Source organism: Ranitomeya variabilis, chromosome 4, assembly GCF_051348905.1.
Source record: "Ranitomeya variabilis isolate aRanVar5 chromosome 4, aRanVar5.hap1, whole genome shotgun sequence".
Classification (NCBI taxonomy): Eukaryota; Metazoa; Chordata; class Amphibia; order Anura; family Dendrobatidae; genus Ranitomeya; species Ranitomeya variabilis.
Window position 1 is genome coordinate 553,566,493 of NC_135235.1, and position 20,509 is coordinate 553,587,001.

Here is a 20,509-nt window from a genome sequence, read left to right on the forward strand (position 1 = left end):
TTGCGACAACAACAGGGAGTAGTTCTGGGTCCTCAAGGAAGCTCAGAGCAGGACAGAGCAGAGAAGTGCCTACCTGAACCCACGGACTATCAGATTGAACTTCAAGACATTTCTATCTGATTTTTGCTGAAAGTAAAGGCGCACACTGGAGGGGGAATGTTTTTGGCAGGTAGAAAAACATTTCCATAAAAACACCACATTGTCATGCACATGTTCAGTCTTCTGTTACTTTTAACTGCTTCAGGGTTTGCAAAAAAAAAAAAAAATGAACATCATGTTCATTCTTCGGGTAGCTTCTTTTAGAAGCCACCCACTTTTTATAGTTGAAAGTTTAGGGAAAAGACGACAATAACAACAACAGTGCCAGCAAAGTCACTTCAACAAAAAGACCACCGGAAGTGTCTTGAAGCAACGTCTGCTAGGAAAGCCTCAGTGGGTGCATCGGCATCTTAAAAGGTGTCGTGTGCACATAGAAGGCCTCAGAGAGAACATGATGCCTTCTGAACGGAAGAGGGGGGAAGGTGCAACCCTCAGCATCAGCAAGGCTGGTTATAAAGTATAGAGGAGTCACCATGCTTTATTTTTTAACTAAATAATTTAAAAAAACGGTGTGGGGTCCCACTTCATTTTTGACAACCAGCCTTGCTAAAGTAGACAGCTGGGGGCTCGTATTCTCATGCTTGTAAGGGGCTCCCGGTCAGTGAGGTTACGTTCCCAGCCGGGCTGCACTGCCGCGACCTCGGTGAGATCCCCGCTAGCACCAACTACATGATTAGTAATGGATAGCTGTCTTATAGACGCCTCTCCATTACTAATCCGTGGGCTTCATGTCACCAGACAATACAAAGATGGCATCAACCCCAGAAATATTAACCCCACTGGCCACCGCTACAGAGGGGGGGGGGCAATACCTATGGCCCCTGACCAGCCTTTGAATACCAGCCACGAGCTGTCTTGTCTGCTGCAGCAAGGATGGTTGTCAAAATGAGAGTGACCATACGCCGTATTTTTTTTGCTTTCACAAATTAATTAAACAATTAAAAAATACTCTTTTTGATAACCAGCCTTGCAGAAGTTGACAGCTGAGAGTTGCAGCCCCCAACTGTAAGTTTTGCTTGACTGGTTATCAAAAATACAGGGGAACCCACAGAGTTTTTTTTTTTTTAATTATTTATCTACAGCGCAAGAGCCAGCTGCTGAATACTCTCGTCTTAGTAAGGGCAGAGAAGTATGACTGCGCAGGATCACGATGCCAGGGAGACTGTGTGGATGACGTAGGGACGAGTCATGCACAAGAAGCAAGAAGGAGGACAGCATCGCAAGAAGGGAGGTGCCGGACCAGGACCAGTGACACCCCCCGGATTGGGTCGCCCTTTTCCCAAGGTGAGTATAATAAAAGCTGTTTTTCTTGTCCTTCAGGTCAGAATGGTGGGGGGGAGAGATATACAGCATTCTATAATGCTGTATATCACCAGAAAGGTGCTGGCCGTATCTCAAACAGTCATACCTAGTGACGGGTTCCCTTTAATGTCCCTTTTTAGCATACATTGGTACTGCTATAGGACAGCCCATGGTCCCATTTCCCTCAATGCTGTTGAGTTGAAAAGAGGGGTTTTTGGCACTCACCGTAAAATCTCTCTTGGAGCCTTCATTGGGGGACACAGGTAACCATGGGTGTATGCTGCTGTCGCTAGGAGGTTGACACTAGGCAAAAAAGGAAAATAGCATCTCCTCAGCAGTACACACCCACGACTGCCACAAAGTACCTTGGTTAGTATTCAAGCAGTTGGAGAAGCAACCAAAACTCAACATATGTACCAACCCAACAAAAAAGGCACTTAGGCCCAATAGAACCAACAGTTAGATCGTCCGCAGGTCTGCAGAGCGCGCAGGATATGGCTATGTAAGAAAGATGATGCAGTCTCGGATGTGTCACCGCACCCTGAAGTCTGACGGCTGGTGAAAGAGCAACCTATTGGCTGACACACCGGGGGCGTGAACAGCCAGGAAAATCTGCTGGCTAGCGAAATGAAAGTCCCCCTCCAGTTTGCTGACACGGTGGGGGTGTGAACAGCCAGGAAGGAGAAGCTCCGTGATAGGAGCGGAAAAAAACGCGCCAAAAAAGCGTGTGCTGCAAAGGACGTGGCCAGAGAAGCCTCCTATTGGATAAAAAAAGAGCGTGCGATTTAAACGTGCGACGATGAGTGGCTAAAGAGTACCAGGAAGGGATGCGGCCAGCTAAGGTAGGGGGGAGTGTCCACAAGCACAGAGCCCGGCTATGGGAAAAATGTCCGCGACTGTGCCCTTCCACTAACGCCGTCCTGTCCCAGGGATAACGCCTGCTGCTGCGGAGGGAGACATACCTGCATGAGTACTGTTCCCTCTGCAGCTATGAGATAGCATCAGGAGCCCTCAGGTGGGTGAGGGTCACTGGAATAGGGATCCTCCTTCCCGCACCGTCTCCAAACGGTGCAGAATACAGCGTCAACCCCTTACAAGGGGAAGAAAGGCCACCGCTGGTGACCACCGTCTTCCTCCCAGCCCTCTCCGAGGAGAAGTTGGGTGGGGAAAAGACAAAGGACCGGCCACCTGGAATCACCCTGAAGCACCTGTAAAGGTGACAGGGAATTAGGTCCTGCCTTGCGGGGCCCGAGAGTGGACGATGTGGGTGACACCACACTGCTCTCTCGGTCACATAAGTACGGGAAAACAGGGTGAGAAATTACACCCCGTTACCCTAAGAAAAAGGAACCTGAAAGACAAAGGGAAAAAGGTGAACAAACACAAACAGGGAACCTGAAAAGGAAAATACGGATCTGGGAGCAGATCCAGGTCCGCCTCATACAAACACTAAGCTTAAAGGTACTTTGTGCCAGTCGGTGGGTGTATACTGCTGAGGAGGAGCTATTTTCCTTCTTTGCTAGTGTCAGCTTCCTAGCAACAGCAGCATACACCAATGAAGCGATGAAGAAATACATTTTTTACACTTACCGTAAAAGCCTCTCGTTGAATACACGAGTTGACACAGCCCCTACAGCCTCGGGGATCAGTTCTCGTTTCCTATGGCTTATTTGTTTTTTCCTGGGTTCAGGTCATGTTGGTTTTGAAGGGTTTTTTAATTCAGGTTTTTTTGGGGGAATTCTGTCCTATTGCTTTCGGTAAATAAACTGAGTTGTCTAACCCACCATGTGGAGCCATACTTTTTATTCCAGCTACCGAAGACTCTCCTACCAGCAGGACGTATACCCATGACACGATGTCCCCAAAGTGTTCAATGGGAAAGGAATTTTTCGGCAAATAGAAAATTCAGATTTTTCAACTAGGCATCAAAGAACACATACAAGTATTTACTAGCTGTAAGTAAGAAACGTACAACTGATGGCATACATCATCATTTACTAATCCACCAGGTTTATATGAATACCTACCAGTATGTGCCAGCTCCTTGTGAAGTGAGCTCCATGCCATCTACAGAGTTATAGCTGTCATCATCCATTATTTTAGACAGTCCAAAATCTGTGATTTTTATCTCTCCACAAGCAGTACCGTTAACCAATAGAATATTACCTAAAAATTAAAAAACATAATAGCTTTCAAAAGGCAGCAATTAATTTGTGCTAAACAGATTAAATGCTGGTCCTTTACATGTGGGGATTCCCTAGCAACCAGGCAACCCCTACATGTACTTATGCTGGCTAACAAATGTAAATCATTCAGCTGCGGCAAGAAAAACGAAATCTCCGAGCACTAAAAAATACTCGGAGGACCCCCGAGCATGCTTGAGAAATCTCGAGTAACGAGTATATTCGCTCATCACTAGTTATAATACTAAAGGAGAGAAGACAGAACTAAAGTGACTTTCTAAGCAAAGATGCCCCAAAATGTAAACTGTGAAAACACTCAAGTCATAGTCAAGAGAAAAAAAAAACCCAAAGTAAACAGATTCATACTTGCCTGGCTTCAGATCATAGTGAATGATAGGGGGTTTAATCTCATTCAAGTACTTGAGGGCATTTACAATCTGCATTATGATGGAACGAGCTTCCTTTTCTGACATAAGCTTGTGCTGCTTCAAGTAGAAGTCAAGGTCGTTGCCCTCGCAGTACTCCAGCACGGTGCAGAACCTGGCAGTATAGCGGAAAACAACACTGTACTGCAGAGCAAGGCTAAGGCCATGATGACTTTACAATTACAAATGGATTACTACAATTTCCAACTCTTAAAGGCCATCATTGGAATTATCGAGAGTTTAACAAATCATACTTGTTCTGATTTAAGTACTAAAAGGTAACCTGTCATGTCACCAAACACTGGTAACCTGCAGCTAAGGGGTTAATCATGTTCCAAATCTGTGCGGCCGCTGCACTGAAAGCCTGTCTACCAGGAGAAAAATAACTATTCCTCCTGGCAGCCTCTGGCTGTCAGTCAAAGAGGAGCGGCTTCAGTCACTGCCCAGTACATAGTGAGTGGCACATTTAAAAGGAACCTGACAGCAGGATTGAGCATAGCAACCTACACAGTGCCAAGCCGGAGCCGTTATACTGATTAAAATTATACCTTGGTTGATTAAATCCATCTGATCATTATTTAATCTATATTTTCAGTTTTGTGTTAATGATATGCTCGTGCTGTAAGGCGGGGTTGGTGTATGTGGTGCTCTGATTAGGTATTCATAATGCAGACTGCCGACAGGTCACTGATCTCTCACTGACCTGCCCCCAACTTGCATAATGATTACCAGCACATACTGAGTGAAAAAAAAAAAAAAAAAAAAGCTTCTTTCTGCAGGCGGGTGACAGCCGTGACACCTGCGCTGCAGCATAATTACATGTTTACTGTGAACTTAATCCCTTTTGCTTATTTAATTGAGGAGGAGAACGACTATTTTCTTCTCCAGCAATGATGGCGCCGCCGGAACCTGCGCAATAGTAGCTATCAGATCTCTATACCCACCGATAGCTGCCACTGCACAGGCGCCATTTTCAAATTTACCTTCTCCCCCCCCCTCGCTCAATTAAATGAGAAAAAGGGATTAAGTATAGAGTAAACATGCAATTATGCTGCAGTGCAGGTGCCAGCCTGCAGAAGTGTTTTTTTTTTTCCCTTTTTCTTTACCATTCTGTATGTGCTGGTATTAAACAACAACCACAATACGGATTTCATCAACCCAGGTATTCATCAACCCATTTTAATCAGTATAACAGTGCAGACCTGACAGTGTGTAGGTTGCTATGCACAATCCTGCTGACAGGTTCCCTTTAAGCATGTCTCAGCACATTCAACTGCAATGTATCAGTGCTGAGCTGTCAGTCAATGTGCCAGGGCGTGCTTACAGACATGAATACTGTACCTGGAGCACTGACCAAAGCCGCTCTGAGCACATCTCTATGAGTGAAAGAAATAGCATGCTAGGGGGAATAAGGTTCATTTCCTTCTGGTAGTGCGGCGGCCACTATTAACCTACATATTAACCCAGTATCTGCAGGTTTATACAGTTTGGGGACATGGCAGATTCCCTTCAGTGAAAAACTAAATGTCCCGAAAAAGTACAAGTGTTTCACATAAAGATGTTAGAATGCACTTTTTGTAGAAGAGTCATGGATGAAAACCGCTACTTACGAGTCGGTGTCGAGAGAGAAATAGTCATATAGTTTGACTATTCTGGGATGATCCAGCTCCTTGTGAATGCGATATTCCCTGCAGGCATGTCTGATAATAAAAATGTAACATATAAATAAATTAAAAAATCTGTAAAAATATCAGCCTTCCAATCACATGTACGGAATATGGGTACAGGTCGAGCTATTTCAACTTTACCGTTAATAGGAATTCTTAATTCGCAGGGTCCTCAGGGACTTATTTCCTCTTTATATACCTATTTGTTATCCATAGGCGAAGGATCTACCATAGATTCAATTAGGGGGAAATGGGGGAGGCTTCTTCCAGATACACTGGGAGAAGAATGGGATGAAATCTTGGAATCTCCAACTAAGGTCTCCCCATCAATCAATAATAGGATGACCCAGCTGTACATCATATATCAATTCTATTTGACCCCGACTCGTCTTTTTAAAATGGGTCGTCTTCATTCATCAGACTGCTTGAGGTGTCATTCTAGTGATGCAGATTTTATCCATATGATATGGAAATGTCCTGTTGTCTTTCAATACTGGAGAGAGGTGACGATACTATTGACATCCTTGGTGTCGATCCCTGTCCCACTTGAACCCCTGGTATGTTTATTTGGAGTATGGGAGGCGGAGGCCTGGGATCATCATACGGGAATTTTTCTGAGGGAGACGCTGTTTATGGCACGAAAGGTGTTGGCACTGCGGTGGATGGGTGGTTCTTGTCCATCTCTTAGAGCATGGGTTGACTTAGTGAACTCAATTATTCCGTATGAGCGGACATTGTATCAAAATAGAGGTTGTCCAGCCAAATTTGAGAAGATATGGGGAAGATGGAACTCCTCCTGCCATACTGTTTAGGTTAAAATAACTCAGTATATGCATAAGAAATAGGTGTACGATTACGCAGACACTATTTACTCACAGGGCGGAATCTATTTAGAACTCTCCTCCAGGCGGCATTATGTTAGGGTACCGTCACACATTGAAATTTCCATCGCTACGACGTTACGATTCGTGACGTTCTAGCGATATCGTTACGATATCGCTGTGTCTGACACGCTACTGCGATCAGACACCCTGCTGAGAATCGTACGTCGTAGCAGATCGTTTGGAACTTTCTTTCGTCGCTTGATCACCCGCTGACATCGCTGGATCGTTGTGTGTGACAGCGATCCAGCGATGTCTTCGCTTGTAACCAGGGTAAACATCGGGTAACTAAGCGCAGGGCCGCGCATAGTAACCCGATGTTTACCCTGGTTACAAGCAGGGTGGATTGATTTAAATCACGCCGATTTAAATCATGATTTAAATCACGATTTAAATCAAAAGATTTTTTTCTATTTAAATCGGATCGATTTAAATCATGATTTTAATCATGATTTAAATCACTGATTTAAATCAAAAGGTTTTTTTTAATATAAATCACGATTAAAATGAGAAGTGAGAGCAGTGCGCATGTGCGCCCATAGTTACACGGACGAAACTAGGGGCAACGATCTAACGCCAGGGTGAGGGGGGGACCCCAAAGTAAGTAAAAATCTTTTTTGTTTTACTATATGGCAATAGGTAGGTGTTTAAAAGCAGCATGTCTTAATTGTATAAACTATTAATAGCCTCCACATTTTGTTCATACTGCCCCTTTAATTCCACACTTCTAGCTTGGTTTCACTTTTGGTTTAGTTTCTTTTTCCATTCAGTTGACATGCCCAAACTTGTTGGATAGTCAGCATCCTACAGAAACCTCTGGAAGAGCATGGCATTGTGAATGTTACACATATACAGCCTTTGTTCTACTGAGTTAAACAACTCAGCTTTATCTCATGATGGAAGAACCTTTGGATGGTAAAATATTTTCCTCAAAAAGCAGTTTATTGAAAAAAATCCGATTTAAATCAAAAAAATCCGATTTAAATCAAAAAAATCCGATTTTTTTGATTTTTTTTAAAAAAACATTGATTTTTATCCACCCTGGTTACAAGCGTAAACGTAAAAAAACAAACAGTACATACTCACCCGTCGGTGTCCTTCAGGTCCCTTGCCGTCTGCTTCCTGCTCTGAGTGCCGGCCGGAAAGTGAGAGCAGAGCGCAGCGGTGCTGCGCTCTGCTCTCACTGTACGGCTGCACTCAGAGCAGGAAGCAGACTGCAAGGGACCTGAAGGACACCGACGGGTGAGTATGTACTGTTTGTTTTTTTACGTTTACGCTGGTAACCAGGGTAAACATCGGGTTACTAAGCGCGGCCCTGCGCTTAGTTACCCGATGTTTACCCTGGTTACCCGGGGACTTCGGCATCGCTCCAGCGCCGTGATTGCAACGTGTGACCGCAGTCTACGACGCTGGAGCGATGATTATACGACGCTGCGACGTCACGAATCATGCCGTCGCAGCGATGAAAATTTCAATGTGTGACGGTACCCTTAGTTTTAGAGGTTTTATTAGAAGTTAATGTAGTTAAGGTTCAAAATAGGACATAAATGATTAACATGCACTGTTTATTACCTTTGCAATACTATAGACATGGCTATGTACGGTAATTTTCTGTAACTAATGGATAATAATGAATACAAGCAAATGTGTGTATGATTTATCCTGCAATTAACCCCTTCACCCCCAAAGGTGGTTTGCACGTTAATGACCAGGCCAATTTTTACAATTCTGACCACTGTCCCTTTATGAGGTTATAACTCTGGAACGCTTCAACGGATCCTGGTGATTCTGACACTGTTTTCTCGTGACATATTGTACTTCATGATAGTGGTAAAATTTATTTGATATTACCTGCGTTTATTTGTGAAAAAAATGGAAATTTGGCGAAAATTTTGAAAATTTCGCAATTTTCCAACTTTGAATTTTTATGCAATTAAATCACAGTGATATGTCACACAAAATACTTAATAAGTAACATTTCCCACATGTCTACTTTACATCAGCACCATTTTGGAACCAAAATTTTTTTTTGTTAGGGAGTTATAAGGGTTAAAAGTTGACCAGCAATTTCTCATTTTTACACCACCATTTTTTTTTTTTTAGGGACCACATCTCATTTGAAGTCATTTTGAGGGGTCTATATGATAGAAAATAACCAAGTGTGACACCATTCTAAAAACTGCACCCCTCAAGGTGCTCAAAACCACATTCAAAAAGTTTATTAACCCTTCAGGTGTTTCACAGGAATTTTTGGAATGTTTAAATAAAAATGAACGTTTAAATAAAAATGAACATTTAATTTTTTTCACACAAAATTTACTTCAGCTCCAATTTGTTTTATTTTACCAAGGGTAACAGGAGAAAATGGACCCCAAAAGATGTTGTACAATTTGTCCTGAGTACGCCGATACCCCATATGTGGGGGTAAACCACTGTTTGGGCGCATGACAGAGCTCGGAAGCGAAGGAGCGCCATTTGACTTTTCAATGCAAAATTGACTGGAATTGAGATGGGACGCCATGTTGCGTTTGGAGAGCCACTGATGTGCCTAAACATTGAAACCCCCCCACAAGTGACACCATTTTGGAAAGTAGACCCCCTAAGGAACTTATCTAGAGGTGTGGTGAGCACTTTGACCCACCAAGTGCTTCACAGAAGTTTATAATGCAGAGCCGTAAAAATAAAACAAAAATTTTTTCCCACAAAATTATTTTTTAGCCCCCAGTTTTGTATTTTCCCGAGGGTAACAGGAGAAATTGGACCCCAAAAGTTGTTGTCCAATTTGTCCTGAGTACGCCGATACCCCATATGTGGGGGGGAACCACTGTTTAGGCGCATGGGAGGGCTCGGAAGGGATGGAGCGCCATTTGGAATGCAGACTTAGATGGAATGGTCTGCAGGCGTCACATTGCGTTTGCAGAGCCCCTAATGTACCTAAACATTAAAAAAAAACCACAAGTGACACCATTTTGGAAAGTAGACCCCCTAAGGAACTCGTCTAGATGTGTTGAGAGCGCTTTGAACCCCCAAGTGTTTCACTACAGTTTATAACGCAGAGCCGTTCAAATAAAAAAAATTTTTTTTTTCCACAAAAATTATTTTTTAGCCCCCAGTTTTGTATTTTCCCAAGGGTAACAGGAGAACCCCAAAAGTTGTTCTCCAATGTGTTCCGAGTACGCTGATACCCCATATGTTGGGGTAAACCCCTGTTTGGGCGCACGGGAGAGCTTGGAAGGGAAGGAGCACTGTTTTACTTTTTCAACGCAGAATTGGCTGGAATTGAAATCGGACGCCATGTCGCGTTTGGAGAGCCCCTGATGTGCCTAAACAGTGGAAACCCCCCAATTATAACTGAAACCCTAATCCAAACACACCCCTAACCCTAATCCCAACGGTAACCCTAAGCATACCTCTAACCCAGACACACCCCTAACCCTAATCCCAACCCTATTCCCAACCGTAAATGTAATCCAAACCCTAACCCTAACTTTAGCCCCAACCCTAACTTTAGCCCCAACCCTAAATGTAGCCTTAACCCTAGCCCCAACCCTAGCCCTAACCCTAGCCCCAACCATAGCCCTAGCCCTAGCCCTAACGGGAAAATGGAAATAAATACATTTTTTAAATTTTTTAAATTTTTCCCTAACTAAGCGGGTGATGAAGGGGGGTTTGATTTACTTTTATAGTGGGTTTTTTAGCGGATTTTTATGATTGGCAGCCGTCACACACTGAAAGACGCTTTTTATTGCAAAAAATATTTTTTGCGTTACCACATTTTGAGAGCTATAATTTTTCCATATTTGAGTCCACAGAGTCATTTGAGGTCTTGTTTTTTTGCGGGACGAGTTGACGTTTTTATTGGTAACATGTTCGGGCACGGGAGATTTTTTGATCGCTTTTTATTCCGATTTTTGTGAGGCAGAATGACCAAAAACCAGCTATTCATTAATTTCTTTTGGGGGAAGAGTTTATACCGTTCCGCGTTTGGTAAAATTGATAAGGCAGTTTTATTCTTCGGGTCAGTACGATTACAGCGATACCTCATTTATATCATTTTTTTATGTTTTGGCGCTTTTATACGATAAAAGCTATTTTATAGAAAAAATAATTATTTTGGCATCGCTTTATTCTGAGGACTATAACTTTTTTATTTTTTCGCTGATGATGGTGTATGGCGGCTCGTTTTTGCGGGACAAGATGACGTTTTCAGCAGTACCATGGTTATTTATATCCGTCTTTTTGATCACGTGTTATTCCACTTTTTGTTTTTTCGGTATGAGAATAAAGCGTTGTTTTTTGCCTCTTTTTTTTTTTTTTTTACGGTGTTCACTGAAGGGGTTAACTAGTGATATAGTTTTATAGGTGGGGTCGTTACGGACGCGGCGATACTAAATATGTGTACTTTTATTGTTTGATTTTTTTTTTAATTTATTTATTTTACTTTTTTACTTTGTCCCAGGGCGGGGACATCACAGATCGGTGATCTGACAGTTTGCATAGCACTCTGTCAGATCACCTATCTGACTTAGAGCAAAGCAGGCTTACCAGCGCTTGCTCTGAGCAGGCACTCGGTAAGCCACCTCCCTCCCTGCAGGACCCGGATGCCGCGGCCATCTTGGATCTGGGACCTGCAGCGTGGAAGGAGGTAGGAGACACTCGGAGCAACGCGATCACATCGCGTTGCTGCGGGGGTCTCAGGGAAGCACGCAGGGAGCCCCCTCCCTGCGCGATGCTTCCCTGTACCGCCGGCACAGCGCGATCATGTTTGATCGCGGTGTGCCGGGGGTTAATGTGCCGGGGGCGGTCCGGCGCTCAAAGTACACCTGCCTTTCTGCTACATAGAGGTGATCTGTACTTCACCTCTATGTAGCAGAGCCGATCGAGTTGTGCATGCTTCTAGCCTCCTATGGAGGCTATTGAAGCATGCCAAAAAAAAAAAAAAAAGTGGTTAAAAATATAAAAAAAAATATAAAAATATATAAAAGTTCAAATCACCCCTTTTTCGCCCCAATCAAAATAAAACTATTAAAAAAAAAAATCAAACCTACACATATTTGGTATCGCCGCGTTCAGAATCGCCCGGTCTATCAATAAAAACAAAGGATTAACCTGACCGCTAAATGGCGTAGCGAGAAAAAAAATCAAAACGCCAAAATTACGTTTTTTTGGTCGCCGCGACATTGCATTAAAATGCAATAACGGGCGATCAAAAGAACGTATCTACACCAAAATGGTATCATTAAAAACGCCAGCTTGGCACGCAAAAAATAAGCCCTCACCCGACCCCAGATCATGAAAACTGGAGACGCTACGGGTATCGGAAAATCGCGCAATTTTTTTTTTTTTTTTTTTTTAAGCAAACTTTGGAATTTTTTTTCACCACTTAGATAAAAAATATCCTAGACATGTTAGGTGTCTAAGAACTCGAAATGACCTGGAGAATCATAATGGCAGGTCAGTTTTAGCATTTGGTGAACCTAGCAAAAAAGCCAAACAAAAAACAAGTGTGAGATTGCACTTTTTTTGCAATTTCATCACACTTGGAATTTTTTTTCCCGTTTTCTGTTAAACGGCATGGTAAAACCAGTGGTATTGTTCAAAAGTACATCTTGTCCTGCAAAAAATAAGCCCTCACATGGCCATATGGACGGAAAAATAAAAAAAGTTATGGCTCTGGGAAGGAGGGGAGCGAAAAACGAAAAAAGCTCCAGGGGTGAAGGGGTTAAAGAGGTGTTCTAGGTAGAAGGTGTCACCTATTCAAAAGACAGTTGATAATTACTAGATCAGTGGAGGCAAACTGCTAAGACCCCCAACAATCGACACAATAGAGGTCCTCTGATCCCGTTAAAGTGGAGCAGCAGTCAAGCACGTGCCATTCCAGTCTCCCAGAAAATGCATGGACTAGAAGTATGGTTTGCTCCACGGACACTCCATTCACACAGGCAACAGAGGACACTTGTTCTGGCAAATCAGAAAAGATCTTAGTGCTTAGCCCCCCATCAATTCAGTAGTTATTTATCCTTTGAATAGGCGATAGCAGTTCATGGAAAGGAGTATCCCAAGAAAAAGTTATCTTAAGTGCATCTTTTCGATTAAGTTTTATAAAGAAAACAAATTTAGCTTTTTTTTTAATGTACAGAATACAGCATTTAATAAAACACTTACTTGTGGTAATTCTCTTTCTTTTCATCCCTCCAGTTCTTATTTAACTGGTGGATTTTCACAGCTACGTATCTTTGCTCTGTTAGGTCAAAAGCCTGCAGGATAAACAATATATAAAAACATATATACACACCAAAAAGTTGTACAACTACTCATGGTAAAACAAAGCAATAAAATGGCAAAGCGAAACATATACAAGTGTATGTACACACATACACATATAGCCTCGCAGCTTTGTGCCAAGCCTGGACAATCCCTTTACCGATTCTAAATTAATGCTTAAAAAAACATGCTTTTCATCCCAAAAACAATATTAAAAAGAAAAAAAAACCGGGAGGATTCTTTGTGCTTTGCTGAAGGCATGATGACCGACTTCAATTACCTTATACACTTCACTGAAGCCTCCTCTACCCAGCAGATGAAGCAATAGATATCGGTCATTTAGCGTTGGATGGTCTTTAAATCTGGAAAAATTTATCAGGACAATGTATATTAAAATGTGTCTAAGGAAGAAAAAAAACAAAGTCATAAAAAGATCTAAGAAAATAAACCTTAACTATTAGCCAGTCTAAAGAGTATTGGAAGCAATCCTACAGCACATTTTTATGTATACTACTCCAAAATAAAGTATAGTTCCTTCCCCTGAAGCCCTTACTTCTTTTTTTCATACTAAATATAGGTTAGGAAGAAGTCGGGGCAGAAGGGAGTATGGCTGCAGGATTTGCTTTGGTTATACAGCATTATCATATTCCACAGCACTTTACAGACAAAATCGCTGTCCTCATTGGGGCTCACAATCTAAATTACCTATCAGTATGTCTTTGGAGTATGATAAACATAGGCAAGCACAGGACAGGAAGAACATACAAACTTCTTGCAGACGTTGTCCTTGGTGGGATTTGAACCCAGGACCTCAGCACTGCAAAGCAACAGTGCTAACCCATGAGCCACTGTGCTCAGTGGTTAGAACAAGACTGCACTGTGTTTGATGGTAGTCTAACTATGGAGACAAATCTCCTGCAAAATCCAACCTTCATTACACTGTAATAAACTGCTGTATGTAAAAAAAAAAACAACAACAGTGCAACATCAGATATACATCCTTTCCAGGGCCGGCTCCAGGTTTTTGAGGGCCTCGGGCGAAAGAATCTCAGAGCCCCCCCCCCCTTTAACACATACCACGATCCATGATGCACAGATACAGCGGAGAAATATAGGTATAGTACAATGCCAGATTTCAATTCTACAATACCATACATCAGAGGGGCTTTATATAAGTCAACCCCTTATATGCCAATTTTTGTGACCTACTCCCTCTTTCTCAGTTACCAGTAGGCATTTTACTGTTAGCTGAACTTGCTGCAAAGAAAAAACTGCATACATTGAATATGACAATTTTTTAATTGAAAACTTTTTAAAGTAAAACATTAGAAAGTATTAACGTAGAACATTTGCAAAAGCGCAAAATGTGTAGCATATAGCCACGTAGTATACGGCACAGCCCGCGTAGCCCACGGCACAGCCCGCGTAGCCCACGGCACAGCCCGCGTAGCCCACGGCACAGCCCGCGTAGCCCACGGCACAGCCCGCGTAGCCCACGGCACAGCCCGCGTAGCCCACGGCACAGCCCGCGTAGCCCACGGCACAGCCCGCGTAGCCCACGGCACAGCCCGCGTAGCCCACGGCACAGCCCGCGTAGCCCACGGCACAGCCCGCGTAGCCCACGGCACAGCCCGCGTAGCCCACGGCACAGCCCGCGTAGCCCACGGCACAGCCCGCGTAGCCCACGGCACAGCCCGCGTAGCCCACGGCACAGCCCACGTAGCACACGGCACAGCCCACGTAGCACACGGCACAGCCCACGTAGCACACGGCACAGCCCACGTAGCACACGGCACAGCCCACGTAGCATATAGCAGTGTGGGCACCATATCCCTGTTAAAAAAAATTTTTTAAATAAAAAATAGTTACATACTCACCTTCTGGCGGCCCCCAGATCCAGCCCAGCACTTAGCGATGCTCCTGGCAGCTCCCGGTGCCAGTAATGCCTTGCGAGACAATGACCCGTGATGACGTAGCGGTCTCGCGTGATCCGATGTCATCTGGGGTAATTTAGCAAGGCATTACTGGGAACGGGAGCTGCTGGGAGGATCGCAAGGAGCGGGAAGGCTGCCGGTCCACCGAAAGGTGAGAATAAAACGATTTTTGTTTTTTTTATTATTTTTAATATTATATCTTTTTACTAATGATGTTGCCTATGCAGCATCAATAGTAAAAAGTCGGTCACGCTTGTCAAAATGAGCCCCCCCCCCCCCGTCTCGCTAGGGCCTTGGCACTTGCCCGGGTACGCCGTGTGCTGACGCCGGCCCTGATCCTTTCAGCTGTATATTGGCTAACTACTAGCACTAGCTGATAATTAGCTGGCACATGTATCTCAGTAAGTAACCACTGGAGTAGCAAAGAAAAACCCTCATCATGCAAGCACTTCTCGATCAAGACGAGAAAGATGGAAAATGAGAAAATCACCGCATAAGCTACTGCTAGCAGTTACCAGCCAATATATACTCTTGAACAAATCTTTTTTTATTGTAGCATTTTCCTTTTCTTTTCATTGACTGTATATCTTCTTGCACCAATTCTGAGCCAAATTTGATTATATGTGGATTTACAGGCTGAGTTTTCAAAGCATCACTTCAGATACAAACTGAAGATGGATTGCACCAAAGTACAGAGAAAACATCATTCATATTCACACAAAGAACAAACAGGTGGATCATTCATGGAATCCACTTACTGTGAGTTATCTTCATTGTGTATTCGTTTCAACTCCCTAATGTGCAAATTCCTTACTCTTTCAAGACGTTCCAGCTCTGCTTGTATTTCAGCTTCTTCCTGCAAAAAAAAAAAAAAATCACATTAATTTAGATGCAAACAAAAAGGATAGTGACAATCAGGGCTGTGGAGTTGGTGTCATGGAAATTGAGGACTCCACAGCCCATGTGACAATGAGTAATTACGTGATTCTTACTTTTTTTAGGTGACCTAGTCGAAGTTTGAATATTTCCTCCTGCTCATGATACTCTGCTAAAGTTAACCTGCAAACAAAAGTAAAAACCTTTTAAAAAGTTTCTTGCTCCCATTTTTCCCCTAGAGCCATAACTTTATTTTTCTGTCAATATGGCCGTATGAGGGCTTGTTTTTTTTGTGGGGCGAGTTGTACTTTTGAACACCACCACTGATTTTACCATATGAAGTACTGGAGAACAGGGGAAAAATTCCAAGCGCGGTGAAATTTACAAAAAGAAGGATTTGTGGTACTCACCGTAAAATCTTTCTTGGAGCCTTCATTAGGGGACACAGGTAATCATGGGTGTATGCTGCTGTCGCTAAAAGGCTGACACTAGGCAAAAAAAAAGGAAAATAGCTCCTCCTCCGCAGTATACACCCACCGACAGGCACAAAGTACCTTAAGGTACCGTCACACTAGGCGATATCGCCAGCAATCCGTGACGTTGCAGCGACCTGGATGGCGATATCGCTGTATTTGACACGCAGCAGCGATCTGGATCCCGCTGTGAAATTGCTGGTCGCTGCTAGAAGGTCTGCACATTATTTGGTCGCTAGGTCGCCGTGTATCGCCGTGTTTGACAGCAAAAGCGACGATACCAGCGATATTTTACACTGGTAACCAGGGTAAACATCGGGTTACTAAGCGCAGGGCCGCGCTTAGTAACCCGATGTTTACCCTGGTTACCAGCGTAAAAGTTAAAAAAACAAACAGTACATGCTCACCTGCTCGTCCCCCAGCCTCTGCTTCCTGACACTAAAGCGCCGGCCCTAAACTGAAAGTGAAAGCAACAGCGGTGACGTCACCGCTCTGCTGTTAGGGCCGGAGCTCAGTCAGCGTCAGGATGCAGAGGCTGGGGGACGCGCAGGTGAGCATGTACTGTTTGTTTTTTTAACTTTTACGCTGGTAACCAGGGTAAACATCGGGTTACTAAGCGCGGCCCTGCGCTTAGCAACCCGATGTTTACCTTGGTTACCCGGGGACCTCGGCATCGCTGGTCGCTGGAGAGCGGTCTGTGTGACAGCTCTCCAGCGACCACACAGCGACGCTGCAGCGATCGGCATTGCTGTCGCTATCGCTGCAGCGTCGCTTAGTGTGACGGTACCTTTAGTTAGTGCTAAAGCAGTAGGAGAAGCAACCAAAACTCAACATATGTACCAACCCAACAACAAAGGCACTTAAGCCCAATAGCAATAGCGGTACAAACAATTAGTGAGGGTGCTGTGTCCCCCCAATGAAGGCTCCAAGAATGATTTTACGGTGAGTACCAAAAATCTTTCTCTCTATCACTTCATTGGGGGACACAGGTAACCATGGGACGTCCTAAAGCAGTGCCCATGGGGGGTGGGGGACAGAAAGAACGCAAAGGAAAAACAGACTTAGGTCGGCCTCTGCGTAACCGCCACCTGCAGCACCTTTTTTCCTAGGCCTGCATCAAACGAGGCATGAGTATGAACCTTGTAAAACCTCACGAAGGTGTGCAAAGATGACCAGGTCGCGGCCTTACAATCTGTAAAGCCGAGGCCTGGTGACACTGCCCAGGAAGGAGTTCTCCAGGGAATGAACTGGAGAGGGACATAGAGAACGAAGGACAATGTCTTCATTATTGTGAAATGAAAAAAAAAACACCTTAGGTAGAAAGGAAGGAACAGGTCTGATAACTACCTTGTCCTGACGTAGAATCAGGAAAGGAGAACGGCAGGATAATGCCACTATCTCAGAAACTCCCATGATGGCCGTATTGATAACTAAGAAGGCAACTTCACATGACAGAAGAGAAAACAATGTCCTGAATAGGCTCAAAAAAGGAGCGCGCTGGAGTGCGCTAAGAACAAGGTTAAGATCCTATGGATCTATCAGGGAACGATAAGGAAGTGCCAGGTGGGCGACTTTATGAAGAACAGTCTTTACCTGGGAACGAGACACCAGATTTTGTTGGAAAAGTATTGAAAGCGGAAACTTACCTCTTAAGACTACTGAGTGATACACCACAGTCAAGACCCGCTTGTAGAAAAGCAAGGATGGAAGGAAGCGAAAAGGACATAGGGACCAAACTGTTGTCCTCACATCACTGGAAGAAGGCGTTCAGTATCTGTGGTAGATATGCAAGGATGCTTTTTTTTTTTCCACCTAAGCATGGTCTGAATGACCTGATGGGAAATCCAGCCTCTCTCAGAACTGCGGGGTCAACAGCCATGCCGTTAAACTTCAAGTCTGTACTCTGGTGGAAGAGGGGGGCCATGCAAAAGAAGATCCGGACAGTCTGGAAGGCTCCAGGGAGAATCCATGAGCATGCTCACCAGCTCCACGTACCAGGCCCGTCTTGGCCAGTCTGGAGCTATCAGCATTACGGGAATCCCTTCTGCCTTTATCTTTTTCATGATTTTTGGAATCAAGGGGGAGGGACGGAAAAAGAAGCTGCAGTTGGAAATGTGACCACGGGATTACTAGAGCATCGCAACGATGGCTGAGGATCCCTGTACCTGGTTACGTACTGAGGAACCTTATGGTTCATCCGAGACACCATCAGGTCAACATCCGGTGTGCCCATTTCTGGTATATCTGTGACAACGATGGGACTGAGTGACCACTCGCCCGATGCGAGACCCTGACGGCTCAGAGAATCAGCTGCCCAATTTTCCACCCTCGGAATGTGCACGGCTGATATGACGGGAATGTGAAGTTTCGTACATCGCAGAATCCTGGTTACTTGTACCATAACCTGTTTGCTGCGAGTCCCGCCTTGATGGTTTATGAAAGCCACGGCAGTAGCGTTGTCTGACTGTATGCAGACTGGCTGGCCTGCGAGGAGGGTCTGCCAGTGGCGAAGGGCAAAGAAAATTGCCCTGATCTTCAGGAGATTGATAGGGACAGCGTCTTCTTGCGTTATGTGATGAAGAAAGACCGCTCCCCAACCGAGGTGACTGGTGTCGATGGTGGTTACCTGCCACCGGAGGGGAAGGAAGGACTTCCCTAGTAGGACTGATGCGGATAGCGTCCACCAGGTAGGGACTGCCTCCCCTTGAGAGGCAAAAGCACAGGTCGGTCCAGAAAGACGGTCCTCTTATCCCAAGCCAACAAGACGGACAGTTGAAGAGGACTGGTATGGACTGGGTAAAAGGCATGGATTCCATGGCGGCAATAATCTTCCCCAGAACGCTCATGCAGGACCGCATGGGGAGAGGAGCCGGTCGCTCTAGAGTGCGGTACCCCTGGGAAAGGGATAACTTCTTTGGAAGGTAGACGCAGGCTTGGGCAGAGTGTCGAACCTCATGCTCAGAAACACCAGGTGCTGAGGCGGACCAGAGCGTCCAGGGTGATCTTAACACTCTGGTTACAGTCTCGGCGTGAAGGCCCCTTGATCAGAAGATAGTCCAAGTAAGGAATTATGAGAATACCTTGGAGCGAAGGATGGCCAGGCCGAAGGGAAAAGCCGTGAACTGATAGTGATCCTCCTGGATCGCAAACCAGAAGAATCTCTGATGCTGAACACAAAAAGGAATGTAAAGATAAGCATCCTGAAAGTCTACAGAATAAGAATTCTTTCAGTTCCATGGAGGCGATTACCGAATGTAGGGACTGCATCCTGAAAAGACGGATCCGAAAGTGATGGTTCAATCGCTTGAGGTCCAAAATCGGACAGAGCAATCAGTCTTTCTTTGGGACAATGAAAAGATTTAAGTACAACCCTGAAAACCGTTCGTTCCGGGGGAACAGGTACGATTACTCCTGTGCGTAATAGGGAAGAGACGGCCTGAAGAACCATTGGAGTCTGAGACTGATGTTTCGGGGGACGCCACAAAAACGTCTTCCTGGGGGAAATTTTGTAACGGAACGTGACTCTCTCTCTCTGACCAAGGCATCATCGACCACTGACAACCATACTTTCCCGGGTGGGGGTGACCCGTCACGTCGAGGAGAACTTGGTGGTGTGGGACCCCGAAAACTGGGCGGAAGTCTCTGAAGCAGAGAAGGGACGAAAGGAACGAAACTGAATTGACTTATTAAAAAGACGTTTAGACTTGGACTGGGGGAGCGAGGTGCTTTTTTCCACCGGTAGCATCGGAAATTATTTGATCCAGTGGACCCAAAAAGTCTAGAGCCTTGGAAGGTAAGGCCAGTGAGGGACTAACAGTGGATCTGCATTCCACGCTTTCAACCAGAGAATGCAGCGTATAGCAAAGATGTTACTGGTAGTACTGGCGGAACAACTGGCCGCATCTGAGGAGACGGTCAAAATATATTTGCCAACATGGACAATCTGACCTGGAAAAACTGCCATCTCATCCAGAGGAGCTGCCGCTAGAATACCCTGACGAAGCATTCTTGCCCAGGCAGACATGGACTTTGCCACCTAGGTGGAGGCAAAAATGGGACAGAGGGAGGTGCCAGCTGCTTCAATGGCTGACTTAGCCAAGGATTCAAAAAGTCTATCCGTAGATTCCTTCAGAGATGCACCGTCCAGTAGAGACAAGACTCTCCTGAAGACAGAGGCGAGAAGCCGGCAGATCCACATTAGGGGATTCTGCCCATTTATCAACAAGGTCTGAGCTAAAAGGATAGAGAATTTCTAGCTGCTTCCTTCCAGGGAAGCACTTTTCAGGGTGTTCCAGTGTTTTGACATAATTGTTTCTAATTCCCTGTGATAAGGGAAATTCCGGGAAGGATGTTTTACCCGTTTGAAGGAAACAGTGCTTCTGAGCAGTTGCCTCGACCTCCCTTA

At 44.7% G+C, this 20,509-nt stretch overlaps 1 protein-coding gene across 2 annotated transcripts in view; it reads right to left on the reverse strand.

Moving 5' to 3' along the window:
• TLK2 (tousled like kinase 2) overlaps positions 1 to 20,509 on the reverse strand; it is a 129,170-nt gene that overhangs the window by 25,851 nt on the left and 82,810 nt on the right. For both annotated transcript variants that reach the window (XM_077252690.1, XM_077252689.1), the window contains exons 12-18: positions 15,748 to 15,814; positions 15,514 to 15,611; positions 13,102 to 13,183; positions 12,723 to 12,814; positions 5,620 to 5,709; positions 3,955 to 4,124; positions 3,429 to 3,567 (exon numbers count right to left, since the gene is read on the reverse strand). In XM_077252690.1, coding sequence (XP_077108805.1) covers positions 3,429 to 3,567; positions 3,955 to 4,124; positions 5,620 to 5,709; positions 12,723 to 12,814; positions 13,102 to 13,183; positions 15,514 to 15,611; positions 15,748 to 15,814 — 738 coding nt within the window. The remainder of the gene's footprint in view (positions 1 to 3,428; positions 3,568 to 3,954; positions 4,125 to 5,619; positions 5,710 to 12,722; positions 12,815 to 13,101; positions 13,184 to 15,513; positions 15,612 to 15,747; positions 15,815 to 20,509) is intronic.